The sequence below is a fragment of the Kryptolebias marmoratus genome, linkage group LG8 (assembly GCF_001649575.2).
Source record: "Kryptolebias marmoratus isolate JLee-2015 linkage group LG8, ASM164957v2, whole genome shotgun sequence".
NCBI classification, from domain to species: domain Eukaryota; kingdom Metazoa; phylum Chordata; class Actinopteri; order Cyprinodontiformes; family Rivulidae; genus Kryptolebias; species Kryptolebias marmoratus.
In genome coordinates, this window is record NC_051437.1 from 27,691,285 (window position 1) to 27,707,954 (window position 16,670).

At 39.1% G+C, this 16,670-nt stretch overlaps 1 protein-coding gene across 3 annotated transcripts in view; it reads right to left on the reverse strand.

Moving 5' to 3' along the window:
* slco4a1 (solute carrier organic anion transporter family, member 4A1) overlaps positions 1-16,670 on the reverse strand; it is a 27,716-nt gene that overhangs the window by 9,209 nt on the left and 1,837 nt on the right. Inside the window, exons 1-3 of one of the 3 annotated variants that reach the window (XM_017433484.3) lie at positions 6,217-6,365; positions 3,450-4,549; positions 971-1,061 (exon numbers count right to left, since the gene is read on the reverse strand). In XM_017433484.3, the coding sequence (XP_017288973.1) occupies positions 971-1,061; positions 3,450-4,296 (938 nt within the window). In that variant the 5' untranslated portion in view covers positions 4,297-4,549; positions 6,217-6,365. Of the gene's footprint in view, positions 1-970; positions 1,062-3,449; positions 4,550-6,216; positions 6,366-16,670 lie in introns of those variants that run through there. The other 2 variants (XM_037977074.1, XM_017433485.3) reach the window with 2 other exon arrangements.

A 16,670-nucleotide genomic window follows, 5' to 3' on the forward strand; every position in this document is an offset into this window, starting at 1 on the left:
TGTCTGCAAAACATGTGAGGGGAGCTGCAGACCAGGGACAATCCAGAAATGCTCATGAATGTCAGTTTAGAAGCTATCAAAGTTCTCAAATAAAGCAGCTTTTGAGAATGTCAATGTTTGTTGGGAATTATTTTACAAAACTAGGAAGTATTTTTGGTTTAGATATTAAAAGTTATGGATGTTTGTTGATTTTAGTAAAAAAAATTTGCAACTTTTAGGAAATTCCCCGCAAAATCAGGCATTTTAGCCGCAACAATCACAAAAAATGGTTCTCTATCTATGAAAAACCAGCAGACTAGATTAAAACATCCATTTAACACAGTCCTCCATCCTGAGCAAAGAAAAAGGCGACAGTGGAAAGGAATGACTCCCTTTTAATAGGAAGAACCAGAACCAGAACCGGGCTCAGGATCTGCCTCTACCAGCCTGGAGTTAGTTTATTCTTTCATACATGATTTATCTTTTGCAATCATTTCCAATCAGCTACTTTATTTTCCTGTATCAGTTGTATTTTTCATAATCTCGATCGTTCCATTCAATTATTCTTCCGTTAATTTACAACAAAACTCCTCTAAGGGCTCAATATGTCATTAATTTAATTAAATTTAAACAACTTTGATCTACAAACAAAACTCCTGGATAAAGCTAAGAGGTCAAATTCAAATCCTCAAGGGTTTAATAAAAATCCAGCTCATAGATTTAAATTTATTCCTGTATATTCTGGTTTATTTTTCTTTGGTCAGTTCTTTCCGAGTATTATTTAATTCACCTTTATGTAATTTACTGTACAATAGACCACCGTCTTGTTGTTTTCTGGAGTTCTTTTTGTTTTTTTGTGCAATTGTCTCGTCTGTTCTTGTGTTTTGTAACAAGACAGATGTATTTTATTACACGTTAGTCAAATAAACTTAAAGAAATATATATAATATGTTAAACCTATGATGTTAGTTTTGCTGCATCATGAACTCACGTCAGGTGGACCTCTGTGTAGATGTTCAGGAAGTAACCTCCCAGCAGGTAGCCGGCTGCAGGACCCACGACGGCTGCGGTATAAAAGATCCCTGAGGGAACGAGAAACCACAAACACAGAACCGGGGTGTGTCAGCACAACTACTTCCTGTTTCCTACCCACCTCTTGTTCTGCGGGTTAAAAGGGCCCCATTGTTCTGAACTGCGAAGCTGGAATGTTTGTGTTTCATGAATAAAAAAAAAACAGGTTTGAAATAAGACTCTCGGTTTTGTGTTTGTTGGGTTTGGTGTCCTTGGGTTGCAGTTTTACTGTGTGAAAAAAGTAACACGATTCTCAGATTCTCTGGGGCTGGCACTTCATGATAATAAAATAATGACAGTAATTGTTGTGTTGGTTCGTCTGTGCATGCACGTCAATATGATTGAGGATGCTTCTGTATATCCGTTACATCGATTTCATGCAGTCCTGTGATCATTATCTGCTACGTTTTGCAGGATCATTATGGAGACACCCGAACGCTGATCATGAAAAGAAAGAACTCACTTTGGCACGTTAAAGTTAATCAACAAGACTGACAGAGTGTTGCAATGTGGCAAACCTAATAAAAGCAGCTGACAGTTACACTAACTCTGGACAAGCAGCTGCAAAAAAAATCAAAGAGAGCTACTTTTACTAAAGGCTTTTACTCAAAATTCCAGGAAAGCTCTGAGAAAATAGATATTTTCTGTACTCTTACTGAATTCTGAGTGTTTGTGTTTTTGAAAAATACGTCCTAATTTTGTGTGCACAGCTTGCAAAACTGTGTTTTAGACCATTTTCATTTGGTGTCCGAACCGAGGTTCATGATTCAATTTAAAAATTAGCAGTGGTGGACAGTAACAGAGTACTTTTACTTGATTACTGTACTTAAGTACATTTTTAGAGAATCTTTACTTTACTTGAGTAATTTTTTGAGGGGGGAACTTATAACTTTCCCTCTACTACATTTCCAGGAAGCTGGTCGTTACTTCGTGGGAACAGATTCAACCTTAAACCTCAGCTCCATAGTGAAAGTGTGAGGAGAATTAAGATTCTAATTTGTTGTGTTTTTAGACAAATAAATCCTTATTTTTTTGTTGCATTTTTCTGCTGAAGTTCTTTGCAGGTGGTGTAGAAGTTGCAGCAGAGTGTTTCTACGCATCAATACATCAGGTGGTTTCTGAAAGTTAAAAGTTTCTGCAAAATTACTCTGCAACATACTGATATTACAACATTTAATTTGTATTTTTGAATACTTAAGTGCTTTTAAATGCATGTACTTTTGAATACTTAAGTATTTTTAAAAGGGAGTACTTCAGTACTTTAACTTGAGTACATTTTTGACCGAGTAAGATTTGACCATGAGTATCAATACTTTTACTCAAGTACTATAGTTGAGTACTTTGATTTGGACCAGCTTTTGGGCCTGGACATTCAGGGCTGGAGCCTCCGATGTCTTCTGTCACGAGGGGGTGAAAAATAAGCTCGAGCGCTCCAGAATTAAGGAAACAAAATTGAGAAAAGTTGGAATTGCCTGCAACTATTTTGAAAGAAAAATTCAAGCGAGAAGACCGCGGGCGTCTGCGACTCTTGCGAGGAAACGGAGAATCCAACACTCTCCTCCAGGTGACATCCCGACAGGACTGCTGCGTCCTGGTCCTTACGCCTCTGCAGTCGCGGCACATTTATAACATTTATTTTATAGAAGCTCAGTCAGTAAGGAGCCACAGGAAAAATGCAGAAACTTGAAACTAGAGAAAGAGAAAACGGACACATTGTCTTCTACAACACGTCTTCAACTCTGTACAAAAATACATAAATGAAGGGAGGAAAATTTGTAATTAATGAGTTGATTACCATAGAATTACTCATCAAAAGCTTAATTGAGTGCCTCACAATGTGTTCTTGTTCATTTCTAAATAGAATTACTGCTGTAACTCTCAGCATCTTAGTCAGTAATATATTTGAGCTAGGAGTAATAAGAAATAAAGTCACTGAATTCATAAAATACTCGATACTTGATTTGTTTTTTCATATACCAAAATGCGTGAATATTATTTGCTTCATTTAAAAGTTAAACCCATTTACGACTATAATTATGATAAAGTTAAGACTGTTAAAAGATGCTTTGTGGTGTTAAACATGAAAATATGGCGTTGTCTCATCATATTTGAGTTGCTAGCTGCTATAAAAGTCAGAATAATGTTATTTTTACCAACATTTCTTATATTTAATATTCAATATGCTTACTATGTAAGAATAAAATGAGTTTAGGAGTTCTGCAAATCATCACATTCTATTTTAATTTAAATTTTTACACCGCGTCTTAACTTTTAAGGATGTCATTTTACATTAAAAATCAAGACTCACCAAAAGCCACATTTTAAAGACTGCTTTTTTATGTTTAATTTTGTTAATTGGTTCTCTGTCCTTCTATGGATTTGTCAAAAAAATCCCTCACCTATGTAAACAGGCCCGTAGTTGGAGTTGACGTTCTCGTCCAGGTATGTGACCCCCAACGTGTAGAGAGGCGTGGCGCCCATGCCGTGTAGAAACTGCCCCAGCATGAACACAAAGCGATAACCCGACAGTCCTCCGGCGTCTGCGTCCTGGCACAGGCTGGTACGGTTGGCAGAGCACATTCCTGTTTGCTCGGGCATGTTGACCAGGTAAGGGGGTGCGGTGAAATGAGGCAAGGCAAACACCAGAGAACCCAGCGCCATGATGAGTACCCCCCATCCCAGCCAGCGGGGTTTGTGCCCCGTTCCGCCGAAGTAGCTGACGAAGGCCAGGCAGAGGCAGGTGGCGATGTCGTAGGAGCTGGCGATGAGCCCGGCCTCGTAGCTGCGCAGGTCGAAGCGTCGCTCGATGGAGGTCACCACGGTGTTTATGAAGCCGTTGACGATCATCCCCTGGAGGAACGAGGCCACGCAGAGGAAGAACAGCACCCAGCGCGGGGTGTTGAAAGCCTGGATGAATTTGGGCATCAGAGCCCCCCAGCCACACAGCTGGTCCGAGTCGCTGGAGATCAGCTTTTCCCCCAAAGGGACCTCTCGGATCGGTTGCATGTCCCCTCCGTACAACTGCCCGCGAAACATCGAAGCCCTCGTGAAAATGTGGGGCCCCATCGGCCCGTCGGCTCCCGGTCTGCCGGGGCTTCTAGGACCAGAGCCAATGGGGCTTCCTGTTAGGGAATCCTCAGGACTGGAGGTGTCCACAGAGGGACCCCCATTGTGAAGACCGTCCTGCAAGTCCAGGAGCTCCTGTCTGGAGCTGAAAGAGGCGTTGGCATTCAGCAACACTGGCATCACCCCCACTGAGGGGTACTTTAAGGGTCCTGAAGGGATCTATGAGCTGAGGGGAAACCAAGGCTTCGGGTTTATCACCACAAATACAAAAATAAAGGAAAGCTGAGATAATCGGTTTGATCTGGTCAAACTTCAGCTGGTCTCATCCTTTTATTGGCTTGTGCATGAGTCCGCAGTGCTGAATATTACTCAGGGTTCGCCCGTTCAGCTCCACGAGCCGGTGGAGGACGGAGAGCTGCTGGGAAACGGCATCCTGGGAAAACAAAAGGAAAAACGAGGCAAAGGAAGTTTAAAATGTGAATGAATGGCAGGCGTGAGTCTGAACAGATTACTGATTAACTCAAAGGATGAGAAAACAATAACAGATAAGTATCGTAAACTTATACTGATTTCCACAAATCTTTGCTTCTTTTATAGCTTCTGGTTTAAACATTCGAGACCTTATCTTCACCTGTTAACTTAAGTCAATTCCAGTTTATTTTTGCATTCCTCATGAGTCACGCTGACATTTCAGACATCATAAAACGAAATATTTCACTTGTGAACATTTTAGATACATTTATTTTGAGTTTATGCTAGAAAATAAATAACTCGATGTTGCAAAAACATTTTCTTATGCTGCAAATTTCCTTTAAAAAAGGCCAGATGTCCTCAAAAGTCAGCTTATTCAAACTATTAAAAGTTAAAAATGGAGGTGAATTTAGTATTTTTTATTTCTGGTACCAGAAATAATACATTAACCTTTTGTTTTTAATCAAAGAAAATTATTTTTAACAGTTTTTGTTCAAGAATGATCGACGATAAGAAAGCCTAAATATTCCTACTCAGCCTCCATCGCAGCAGAAATATAATTTTAGGTTGTAAGATCCCGTTTTTTAAGTTTATCCAGTCGTTTGGGGTTTGCCCTCCTGTCAGCTGCAGAAAAGGAGAATTTGAATCGATACAAGTCGTATTCTGAAGTGGACAAGTGTTTAGGAACAACTGTTAACATGAGAATAAATGTCCCATTCATAAATATCTGATGTGGTTTAGAAATAAACAATTCTATGGATGTTACAGAAAATTAAAGCCTGATTTTGTAACAGTAGACGGCCCCTAAACCTCATCTCCGTTCCAAGTTTTGTGTTTCTGTTTTTTTCCCCATTCACACTAAAAGCACAACACCTGCTGCACATCAACGCCGACATTTTTGTGAATTTGCGAGCACCGTTTCCTAAAATGACAGAACAGACTCTTACCATCTCAAATTTAGTTTATAACTCCAGTAAATCTCTTACATGCACAAAAAAGGTGAAAACAACAAACAAATCAAATTTCTCCCTAAAACTACAACGTCCTGCTGACACTCAAACTGTACACCGAGCATGCAGCTCCTGCAGCTCCTGCATATATATTTATATATATATGACAACAAACCTTTAGCAATAGAACATGACCCAGATGACTGTCATGTTAAAGAGAACCAGAAAAACTCGATCTTGTTTGCACAAAAGATGGCTGCACATACTGAACTGAAACCAGGTCAAACATATATGAAAAGGAAAGATCATGAGCAAAAAGGGGAAACTGTCATTATTAACCAAAATCCATCCATCTATTCATTTTCTTTACCTGCAAGTCCATCCCAGGGCCCTCAAAAAAGTCAATTCTTGGTTAAAATGTCGAAAACCGCTGAGATCCAGCAGCTGAACATGAACTTAGTAGATATAATGTAGAGTAGAATATTACAAACTTCCTGCAAGATTTCATCTGGACAAACCAATCAAATTGTTTCAGGTAAAAATAGCCTTAATGTATAACTTTAAACAAAATGGTGGATATAAACATTCTAACACGCCAATTGCTAACATCTATGAATAAGATACAATCACTACAAACAGTTCAGCTCAATCACACAACATTATCTTTTCATTTTCCTACCTTTTTAATTCTTTAATATATAACTAAAGCCATCCTGAGGAGATGAAGAGACAAAGTGAGAATCAGCCAAAAGGGTGTTCATCCCTGCTGCTATGTTCGTCTCCAAAAGCCTCTTATCGTCTAATGCTGAGCGAGCACTTCGGCAAACTCGCCCCCACCTTCGTGTCCCTGATCAGAGTAAATCTGTAGACTGAAAGGGAGGGAGGGAGACAGGAGGGGGGAGTTTCCAACCCACATAATCCACCTGAGAAAAGCTGCTCACCTGCAGCTGGATCTCAGGTTTCAACTCCTGAATGCAACGGCTGTAGTTACTGCAAAACGGTCGCTAAAAAAGGAGCTAAAAATAGCAGAACTGTAGCCAAAAGTAGGAAAACTATAACAGTTAAAGTGACAGAATGGAAGCTAAACGTGGTAAAACGATAGTTAAAAGCTAAAGTTGCACAAGAAGACAAAACTAGAGCAGAATCAGACTCCAGAGAGGAGACTTGTTTGAAGGAACTGAGGAGATCTCGGTGTATTTCTTTGGTAAATTTTGTTTTAAATGAAGCTAACTATATCATAACCAAAAGTAATAGCACACTACTCCCAATTGAACTGAAAGTTTACTCATTTTCTGAGTCGGAACAGACTATAAGACATAAAAAAAAAGATGGCTGAGGCAGAGTTGACACAGTTCGGAGGTTTTCATTTATAACTTAACTTCAAATTCTTCTGATGTTTTACATTTTTCAGTGCCAGCATCAGAAACCTCAGCTCATTACCCAACATGAACATCACAGCGTGATGTCCCGACAGCTGAACAACAAGAAATAAAAACGAGCAGCAGGTAGCTCATAATCAGTGGGAATAATAAGGTTTGGACTCTGAAATCCAATTAAAAGAGGTTAGAGCTTGTTTCCTGTTTGTGCGAGTCAGAAGCGTGTGAAGGCATCAGAAGAAGAAGAAGCGGGGAGTGGATTAATATCAGGTGATGATGAGGTGATCGGGTGTGGGAGGGGCCTGGAAGTGGAACCAGGTCACCGTCCCAACAAAGCCCCGCGGCGCTGTTTGTTGTTCTGAAGCCAGAAATGGAAAAGTTCTCACTCTGCTTTTTGTTTTTTTCTCCCCCCTCCTCTCCATTGATGTTTGATTCTCCATCTCTTTATTTCTTTTTTCAAAGTCCGATCACAGTAAGGAGTTGTCATTAATAATAACTGGATTCTGCCTCTGCTTTTTATCTTCGAATTGCTTTAAAATCTGGAGTTGTTCCTTTGATACACCAAGGCTTTTGAAGCTTTAAGGTTCTCACTTGTAAAAACTAGTGATCAGGCCCAAAACCTGGCTGCAGTAATGGACTCAGACCATAAAAACAGTTACAAAGTCGGCTTTCTACCACCTGAAGAACATCTCCAGAATTAAAGGACTAATGTCACAACAAGACCGGGAGAAAATGATGCACGCGTTCATCTTTAGTCGTCTCGATTTCTGCAACAGTGTCTTCACAGGTCTGCCAAAAAAACTCAATCAGACAGCTGCAGCAGCTGCTCGTGTTCTCACTAAGACCAGAAAAATGGAGCACATCACCCGGTTTTAAAGTCCCTACACTGGCTCCCTGTAGCTCAGAGAATAGACTTTAAAATACTTCTTTTAGTTTATAAATCACTGAACAGATTAAAGACTTATTATCGTCGTATCAACCCTCCAGAACACTCAGGTCTTCTGGTTCTGGTCTACTTTGTGTCCCCAGAACCAGAACCAAACATGGAGAAGCAGCTTTCAGTTTTTATGCACCATCAATCTGGAACAAACTGCAAAAAACAGCCGAAACACTTTGAATGCCTTACTGCTGAAATGTGTTATATAAATAAATTTTTACTGACTTACTTGTTACTGCATTAAACTACACTCCCCAGCCATATTGTTTTGGTCCACCTGTTTAATTAATTTCTAACAGCTAATCAGCCGATCACGTGGAGACAACTGAATGGGGACGAGCAGGTGAGCCTAATAAAGTGAGCGGATATGAACCCTAAACCAGGGGTGTCCAATCCTGGTCCTCAGGGCCACCATCCTGCATGTTTTCCTTGTTCCTCTGCTCCAACACACCTGATTCAGAGGTTAAATCACCTCTGCATGTTCTGCAGAAGCCTGTTAATCACACACTGATTCAAATCAGGTGTTGGAGCAGAGGAACAAGTAAAACCTGCAGGATGGTGGCCCTCCAGGACCCGGATTGCCCACCTCTGCCCTAAACGGTCAAAATCAGAGATCTGCTGACGTTTTCTTCACAAGACAAACTGTTGGACTCAGTCAGCTGAGGACAGGTCTCTGGTTTGCCTCCAGAAATGATATAATCCCAGGAACCAGCTCTTTTATCCTAAAATTAGAACAGTTTACATTCTTAAATGAGGCGATCGCAGCATTGTGCGTTCGGCCTTGTTGACCCTGAGCGTTTTCCAGGTTTCGTGTTTCAGGTGTCTGTCCTTTGTCCGTATCTGAGCAGAACACGCAGCTTCTGTGTACGGAGGACTGTGAGATTACTGCAAGCCGAGATAAACCGAGATATTCTAAACCAAAAATGTCTAAGTCGATTCATGATGCATCAATGAAAATTGTCTCTGAGGTGTGAAATGTCTCAGAAAGTGACACATATTTGCATTTCTTGTCGGAACACAAGCTGATCCAACTTCCTGTTTTATAAACCCTGGTTAGGGGCGGCGGCAGAAAGGAAAATACGTTCTCTGTTTTGTAAACTCGGTGCGTGAACTTGAAAGACGGTGTTCTCGGTTTATTTAATTCTGCACCAAGGTTTTGATCCTGCTAGAGAAGCAGAATAAATAACTTCCAACCAGTCCCTCCAGGATTTTGCGATTTTGCAATCGCAACTATTAACGCAAAATCAAGCAAACCCCGCGGAATCGCAACTTTTTGCAACTTTGCCCAAAACACAGCAACTTTCCGGCAACTTTAACCCAATATTTATTGTTTCTAAAGTGATTCGCCACCGTTTCTGCGGTCTAGTCTCTTCTTTGTGGGTTTGTGTAGCGTGGAACACTAAATAACCCCAAATAACTCAGGAAGAAGACACGTGACGTCACTTCCTGTTAACATCAGAATGCCGGGAGCGTGCAGGAGCAGCGACCGAAGCCAAAATGTGCGCTAATGCTTCACATTTGCCCACAAAGATTTCAGCAAACCAGTTTCCTCCCCAGCTGCAGCTGTTTTGCACGTCCTGCAGTGTAATCATGGAACATAAACGCATCGACAAACACTGTGTCTGCAAAACATGTGAGGAGAGCTGCAGACCAGGGACAATCCAGAAATGCTCATGAACGTCAGTTTAGAAGCTATCAAAGTTCTCAAATAAAGCACCTTTTGAGAATGTCAATGTTTGTTGGGAATTATCTTACAAAACTAGGAAGTATTTTTGGTTTGTATATTAAAAGTTATGGTTGTTTATTAATTTTAGTAAAAAAAATTGCAACTTTTAGGAAAATGCCCCGCGAAATCAGGCATTTTAGCCACAACTATCACAAAAAATGCCCGTGAAATCCTGGAGGGACTGATCATTGTTTGTCAAACTGTCATACTTCATAAATGTTCAACCATAGAAAAACAGACAAAACAGTTCCAATGGGTTGATGATAAACAGGTCTGTTCTTCTACTGAGTCAAACTTTAATAAAACAAATCTGCCTGTTTCTCTGTTTGTATTTGCTTTGAAATTTCATGTGCAGAATGAATAACTCACCAGCATTAGCCTGCTGCAACAAAGAACTGTAAGTAATGGTAAAATGTCAGGAACAACCGGCTCAGCGGGTTTATCGCCCGCCGCCGAAGGTCCGTGTGTGTCTCTGTGCCATTTAGCAAAATATTCCACGAACCAGCAGACGGATCAGAACGAATTCTCTCAGAAAGTAATCATCTACAACTGATTCCACATTTTCGACTGTCTTATAAAACAAACAAATTGCTTTTAACTTAACCAATTATCCAATCATGGAGCTAAGATCTGGTGTGGTAGTAGCTGCCATCTTCGTGATTTTAGTTTAGTTATCTTAGTAATTCTTATGTTGGATGTTTAGCGGGCCTTTTTGGTACTTTTAGTCACTCTGTACCCTTAGCTTAGCATTGTCATGATTCAGTTTAGGTTAGCTTATTTAGCCTTCCTGCACATTTAGTTTATCTTAGCTCATATTTTGACTGTTTTAGCCTGATTGTTGTTTAGTTCAGCTTTAACTTTATCATGATTTTAGATATTTAGAGTATTTTAGCTACTATTTTGACTGTTTTAGCTCATGTTTAGATATGTTTAGTTTCATGATTTCATTTAGATTATACATGATTGATCTGTATTTGCTTATAATGTTTCTCTGTACCTCTGGAATTTCACTAAACTTCATCTTGAATTAAAACTCTGTGTCAGGACAGAGAATTTGAAAATGCCGTTTTATTTGCTGGGAGTTTGCTTAAATTCATAACAAAATTAGATTATTTTAGGTTTTATTAAATGCTCTTCGTGCAAAGACCATATTAAGAGCTTGCTAAGACCCGGTGCAGGGCTGAACTTTTTTAGGTGATAGCAGGGTCTTCACGGGTATGCACGAAGTTATAACAACACAGAAAGCCCTCGTAACTGAGGAAGAGAGGTCAATTTGACCCGAAGGCCACAGGAGGGTTGAGCAGGTATTTCAACCTCTTATTTTTTTAATATCCAATTATTTTTATCTGACTTCAAGGTTGCTGCATGCATGAGAACATATATGAGAATCTGTAAGCGGTACAAAGGGGCAGCACTGGAGCAGATTTTGTTTCTGACTTCAGTCCTCCCGTCGTCTAACGCCGCTGGGCCCCAGAGTCGCAGCGGGGACGGGGCACAGTGGGCGCTGACCCAGTAACGTAATGTTCTTCCGCTTGGCTGCAGCTCACAGAGCAAATGCCAACGATCCCCACAGGCAACAGAACGGAACAACTCGTTTACATCATTTCACCGCGACGGAAGTGAAGCGTCCTCGCCGTTTCCTCTGCTCATTGTTCCCATCTGTTTTCACGATTTTACGAAAATAAACAAGACGGAAACACAACAAAAGGTAGCAGAAGTACAGATACCCGAGCGCTTTCTGAGCCGAAGCACATTTGCATTTGATGCAAATCATTTTGAACTTTCCATCAGCAGAATTTGATGAGGAAGTAAATAAAGAATGTAAGGAAACTGGATTCTGTTCTTGCTTATCATAAAAAAGAAAGGTTTAGATTTTTTGAAACGGTGTTATAAGCAATCAATATCTTACTTGCAGTAGAAACTGCTCAGAGCATTATTGGTTTGGAACATCAGGCTGAGGTTTTCTAAAGAATTCCACAGCGGTTCATGCAAACACTTATCAAATGTTATTTACACAGAATACTATATTTATTTTATCTTTTACACTGAAAACTGACTCCGCTGTGGATCGTTAACAATAATGGCTCATATGAAAATAATTTAAAAGGTCATGCAAAGGAAAAAGAAAATATCTTCTGGCAATTTAGGCAAATTCTAAATTATTGATTTTTACACAGCCTTATATGTTTTGTGACCCAACTTTTATATGAATTATTACTGGTTAAGGACCACAGTCTTCAGCATAAATAACCAAATGTTTCTATGTAATTAACAGAATAATGCAAAAGATGACAGTGTCAAGGTTTATTCAGTAGTGTGGAATAAATCTGCTCGGATTAGCTGTTAGCTCGGAGAACTTCCATCGGATAATCGAACCCGATGATGCTCTGAACGACTTCTACTGCAGGTAAGATACTGATTACTGATAACAGCTCCACAGAACACATCTGAACTGTGCTTTGAACAGGAAAACCTGAATGCATTTAAATAATAATTACATTTAAGGGAGATTAGATCAGTGGCTCACAAAGCTGGGGTTGAGACAAAACATCAAGTTTAAAGTTCTGAGATGATTCACAGAAACAAAGATAAGTTCAGAAATGATTGTTAATTAGATTTATGTGCCATAATTGTTATGAGAGATAAAATTTGTTGTTATAAATCAATAAAAATAATATAATGGGGGTTGCCGTTAACTCTTTTAACTGTTTTTTTTGTGGCTCAGAAGCTGAAAAGTCTGAAAAACCAATAAATTAGGTTACTAAATATACAATTCTTTAAAAAACTATAAACCACAAGAAATAGTGGAGCAAAGGTAGAAAAGGGGGGAGTAAATCGATCTTTAATTGACTCCTTCCTGAATCATAATTGTCTTTTTTGTCTTTTTTTTGTCTTGATGAACACTACAAACAACACTACATCTCTCACAAACGTGCCGGCACGTTGCTGCTTCCTGTTGGTCACCAACCCGGAGTAAAAAGTGTGGCTATCAATTTAATTATCTTAGCATTGGCACTGTTAGCTGGATTCTTCGTGCCTTAGTTTAGTGATATCATGTTTTAGTAGTTTAGTTATCCTGCACCTTACTTAGCGTTGTCATGTTCTAGATCTTGGCTTATTTATTTTATCTCTGTGTTTGATTCTATAACTTTGACCTCCTTAGTATTATCATATTTATATTGGCTGTGAGCGGGCCTTTTTGGTACCTCTTAGTATTATACTGCATTGATGTTTTTATTTCTGTCAGTTTAGTTCATATTTTGGATATCGTTAGCCTAATTGTTGTTTAGTTTAGTTTTCTCTCTTGTATTTTGTCTGTCATTTTGTTCTTGTGTTGTAAAGCACTTTGAGTCGCCTTGTTGCTGAGGGGTGCTATATAAATAAATTTCCCTTCACTTCACTACGTTATTCGAAAGGTTTAACCCTCTCAAGGCAGGCGTTGCAACAACATATCTGATTTTTCCTGTTACTAGAACTTAATTTGAGCCTGAGAGGGTTAAAGTAGAACTTGTTGACAAGCAGAAACGCACACACGTGAGTTTAATCAAACCTACCTGACTTTTAGCAATCATAATAATAATAATTAGTGCTGGAAACGAGAACCAAGCTATAAAATAAATCAAATCGTCACTTTCTTAAAATAATTGCCTAAGTCATTTTTTTTCAAAAATTATTTTTTTGCCTAAATCATCTCAACAATCAACAAATAGTTCAGTTTTTTGTGTTTCCTGAAACATTGCAAAAAATGACTTAGGCAATTATTTTAAGAAGGTGACGAAATGTAAACGTCATTGCACGTTTTACAAAAGCTCTGTGGTTTAACTTTAAAGGTTTGATGTAAAAAAGGATGGGAGCGAAGAAATTTGCACAACACAATTTCCAAGAACTTTGGAAATTTCTGTCTCACATTGTTGTTTCATAAGACCAATTGGCCTTTGCTGTTTCTGTTCCCCTGAAGCTGTAGGAGTCTTTAAATACATGAATGAATCATCAGACTGTGTCATCGTTGGGTCTCCTGAACTCGTCATGACTGGCTGAGTTTGCAGAAAACAATGAAAATCCTTTAAGATATCCTCACCTTTTTAATTTACTTTAAATTTCTTTTACGTCATGACGAGTTTTTGGCTCATTCTGCTGCGGCTCCATGTGTTTCTGTGAACTGGGTCGGAGCGGTTCCTCCAAATTAGTCAGCATTAGTTCTGCTTATCACCCCAGAAGCTGAACTCCACGTGAAGCCGCTCCTATCCTTAAAATAAACACAATGTTCCGTGTTGAAGTACACCCTGTTGATCGGGCCCTGCGCGTCACTCCGCTGGGAATGAGCGGATGAGTAAACCGTGGCGTAGCTGCGGCGAGGAGCAGAGGTGGAGATTTGTTTCGTTTTGTTTTTTTTTATTTGGGGGATCTCTGGTGGTTTTGTTAAAAGATGCTGAATCACTTCAACTACCCCCTCCACACACACACACACACACACACACAAAGAGCTGCACCCTGACTTCACCGGTGAGAAAAACCAAACAAGAAGGCAAGAGTTTTCACATACAAATAACACAAAAAACGCACACAGTGTCATGATTTCGAAACTGACAATCGGGGTCTAAAGCAGGGGAGTCAAACCCAGTGACACAAGGGGGCCAAAATTAAAAATTTGGTCCTAGCCGATCACAATCAATATTTATTAAAAATTACATAAATTAATTGGTTTTAGATGTATTATGTGAAATCATTCATATAGAAATATCAATGACCTTTTCCCAGTTACAGATTATACAGAATTTAGAGCAAACAGACTTTAATGAACACAGACAAACAGATCAAACTTCAAAAAGCTCATCATTAGCAGTCATTTCTTACACCTCACTCAGCTTTTAAATTAATTTTTTAACATTAAAACAGACAAAAACCTGATCATACAGAAATTAAAACTATATATTGTTGGCTTCTAAGTCACTGTCAGAGAAAACTTCAGTTTTTTTTAAGCAAAATAAGAATCAGAGACTCGATCTGATCCAGACTAGAGGGCCGGATGAAATGTTACAGAGGGCCGGATCTGGCCCGCGGGCCTTCTGTTTGACACGTGTGGTCTAAACTGTTCCAGTCGGACAAACGAGGATTTTAGCATTCTAATCACAGAAAGAAGGCCCTGTTCCCACCTTGCATGTTATTTCTGTTTAGGGTGATCTGATTGCTGATGGTCTGACTAACAGCGTTCACACCAGTCTGTTAAATGTGTTCCCTAACATTTTACACGATGAAACGTCATTAATTTAATTAATTTTAATTTAATTGATTAAACTACCCGCTCCGTATGCGGACACACACGCAGCCGTGTTATCAGAAACAAACAGGACAGTCAGCAGGTCTGATGTTTCTGTAAAAAGATGACAGCACATTCAGGCATCTGAATGATCCTGCATGAACAGGACACAGAAAATGACCCAAACTAAGAATGTGTGTGTTTTGGACAGAAACTGTTTATATTCATGGCCCAAAGGATTTATGACAATTTATTACAACTCCTGATTGTTTGGTCTAAAAAACACCTAAGAAATTATCATCATTTAAATGGAGAAAGTCTATATAACTTTGTTATTTGCTCAATTTGTTCACATGTTTATGAATATTACTGATTATATTTGCATTCTAAGTTGTGAAAACATTTCATTAGGTATGTTTGTGGTTCTTATAGTAAAAAAAACAAAGACATTTCCACTCGGATTTTATGTTTTTTGTGTGATTTTTAGGTCTGTTGTGTTAATAAAGTAAAATATTACTTGAAATTCACATTTGGGAGGTTGTGCTGAAAAACATGACTCCAAACATGGCTCAAAACAATCAGAACAAACTAACTAAAGAGAACCTCTCCAGACTGCACGCTGCAATCCATTCTGGTTCCATAAAATCCTAAAAAGAAGTGGGCAAATTTATTGAAAAGGGTTTAGATGAATCAAAAAAAGCTGTTTCTTCCGAATAATCCCAAATATTGCTGCTTAATTATCTTTAATCAGCAGCAACTAAGCTTTTTTTTTTCAACTCTGAGACATTTAGGTAATAACTCTGCTACTTTTGAATAAATAAAGGCAAATATTTTTTGTTATTGTGCTTTTGGACTGATCAAATATTCAAAACTTGCTTTAAAATGTACGCTAAGATTAAATCAGTCTGTTTATTTGTCTAAAAGTAATGTTAAATTGTAGTGCACTGTATGAGCAAACTGAGTTTCAGCCAGCTTTCAGGTCTTGCTTTCAAGAGAAAAGTATAATTAGAATAGAAATTTATTTTTTAATCACCACTGACACACAAGCCTTACTTCCTCCCAAACAGCTGAAAGATACAGATATCAGTTTATCTCCAGTTTCAGTGTTTAAAGATCTAAACTTAGTGTTTTTGTTGTGGGTTTTAGATGCCTCTCTCATGTCTCACAGTGAAAAATGACCCTATAAGATAAACCTGTAATAATCCTATCATTCCACTGCTGCTGTCACCACTTTATTAGATAAAAACAGGCAAAGTGAGGAAATGATTGACACCCAGCAGCTCATCACCGACTCACTTTGTTTAAAAGATATTTGCTCTCGCTGTCTGTTATTGTGGCTGATTATCTGTAGTTCTGTTTGAACTCACTGTAAACCTGATAATCTATGAGCAGAAGAAAAAACAAAGTGCTTGTTCTTGTTCTCTGATGTTTAACATGGAGTATGATTAGGAAAATACAAAAACATGTACAGTATATTTTACTGAACAATCTTATGACTTGTTTATCTGGAGGGAAGGACGGAAGCTGATATCAGTGTTTTAACCTGGGAAGTTAAACTACATCATTTTTCAGTGAATTACATTTTTTCCTCCTATTATAAAATGCTATTGGAGGGATAAACGTTATGCCTGTTTTCTGCTCTTTAGTTCTTTGTTTCCTCGTGGAAGAATCCTGAGTTTGCAGCATCGGGTTTGGGGGAATCCCTCATTAAGCACTTTGCCTGCAGGAGCTACAGGGGCTGCAGGAGCTACAGGGGCTGCAGGAGCCTCAGGAGCTGCAGGAGCTGCAGGACCTGCAGGACCCGCAGAAGCCTTAGGAGCTACAGGGGCTGCAGGAG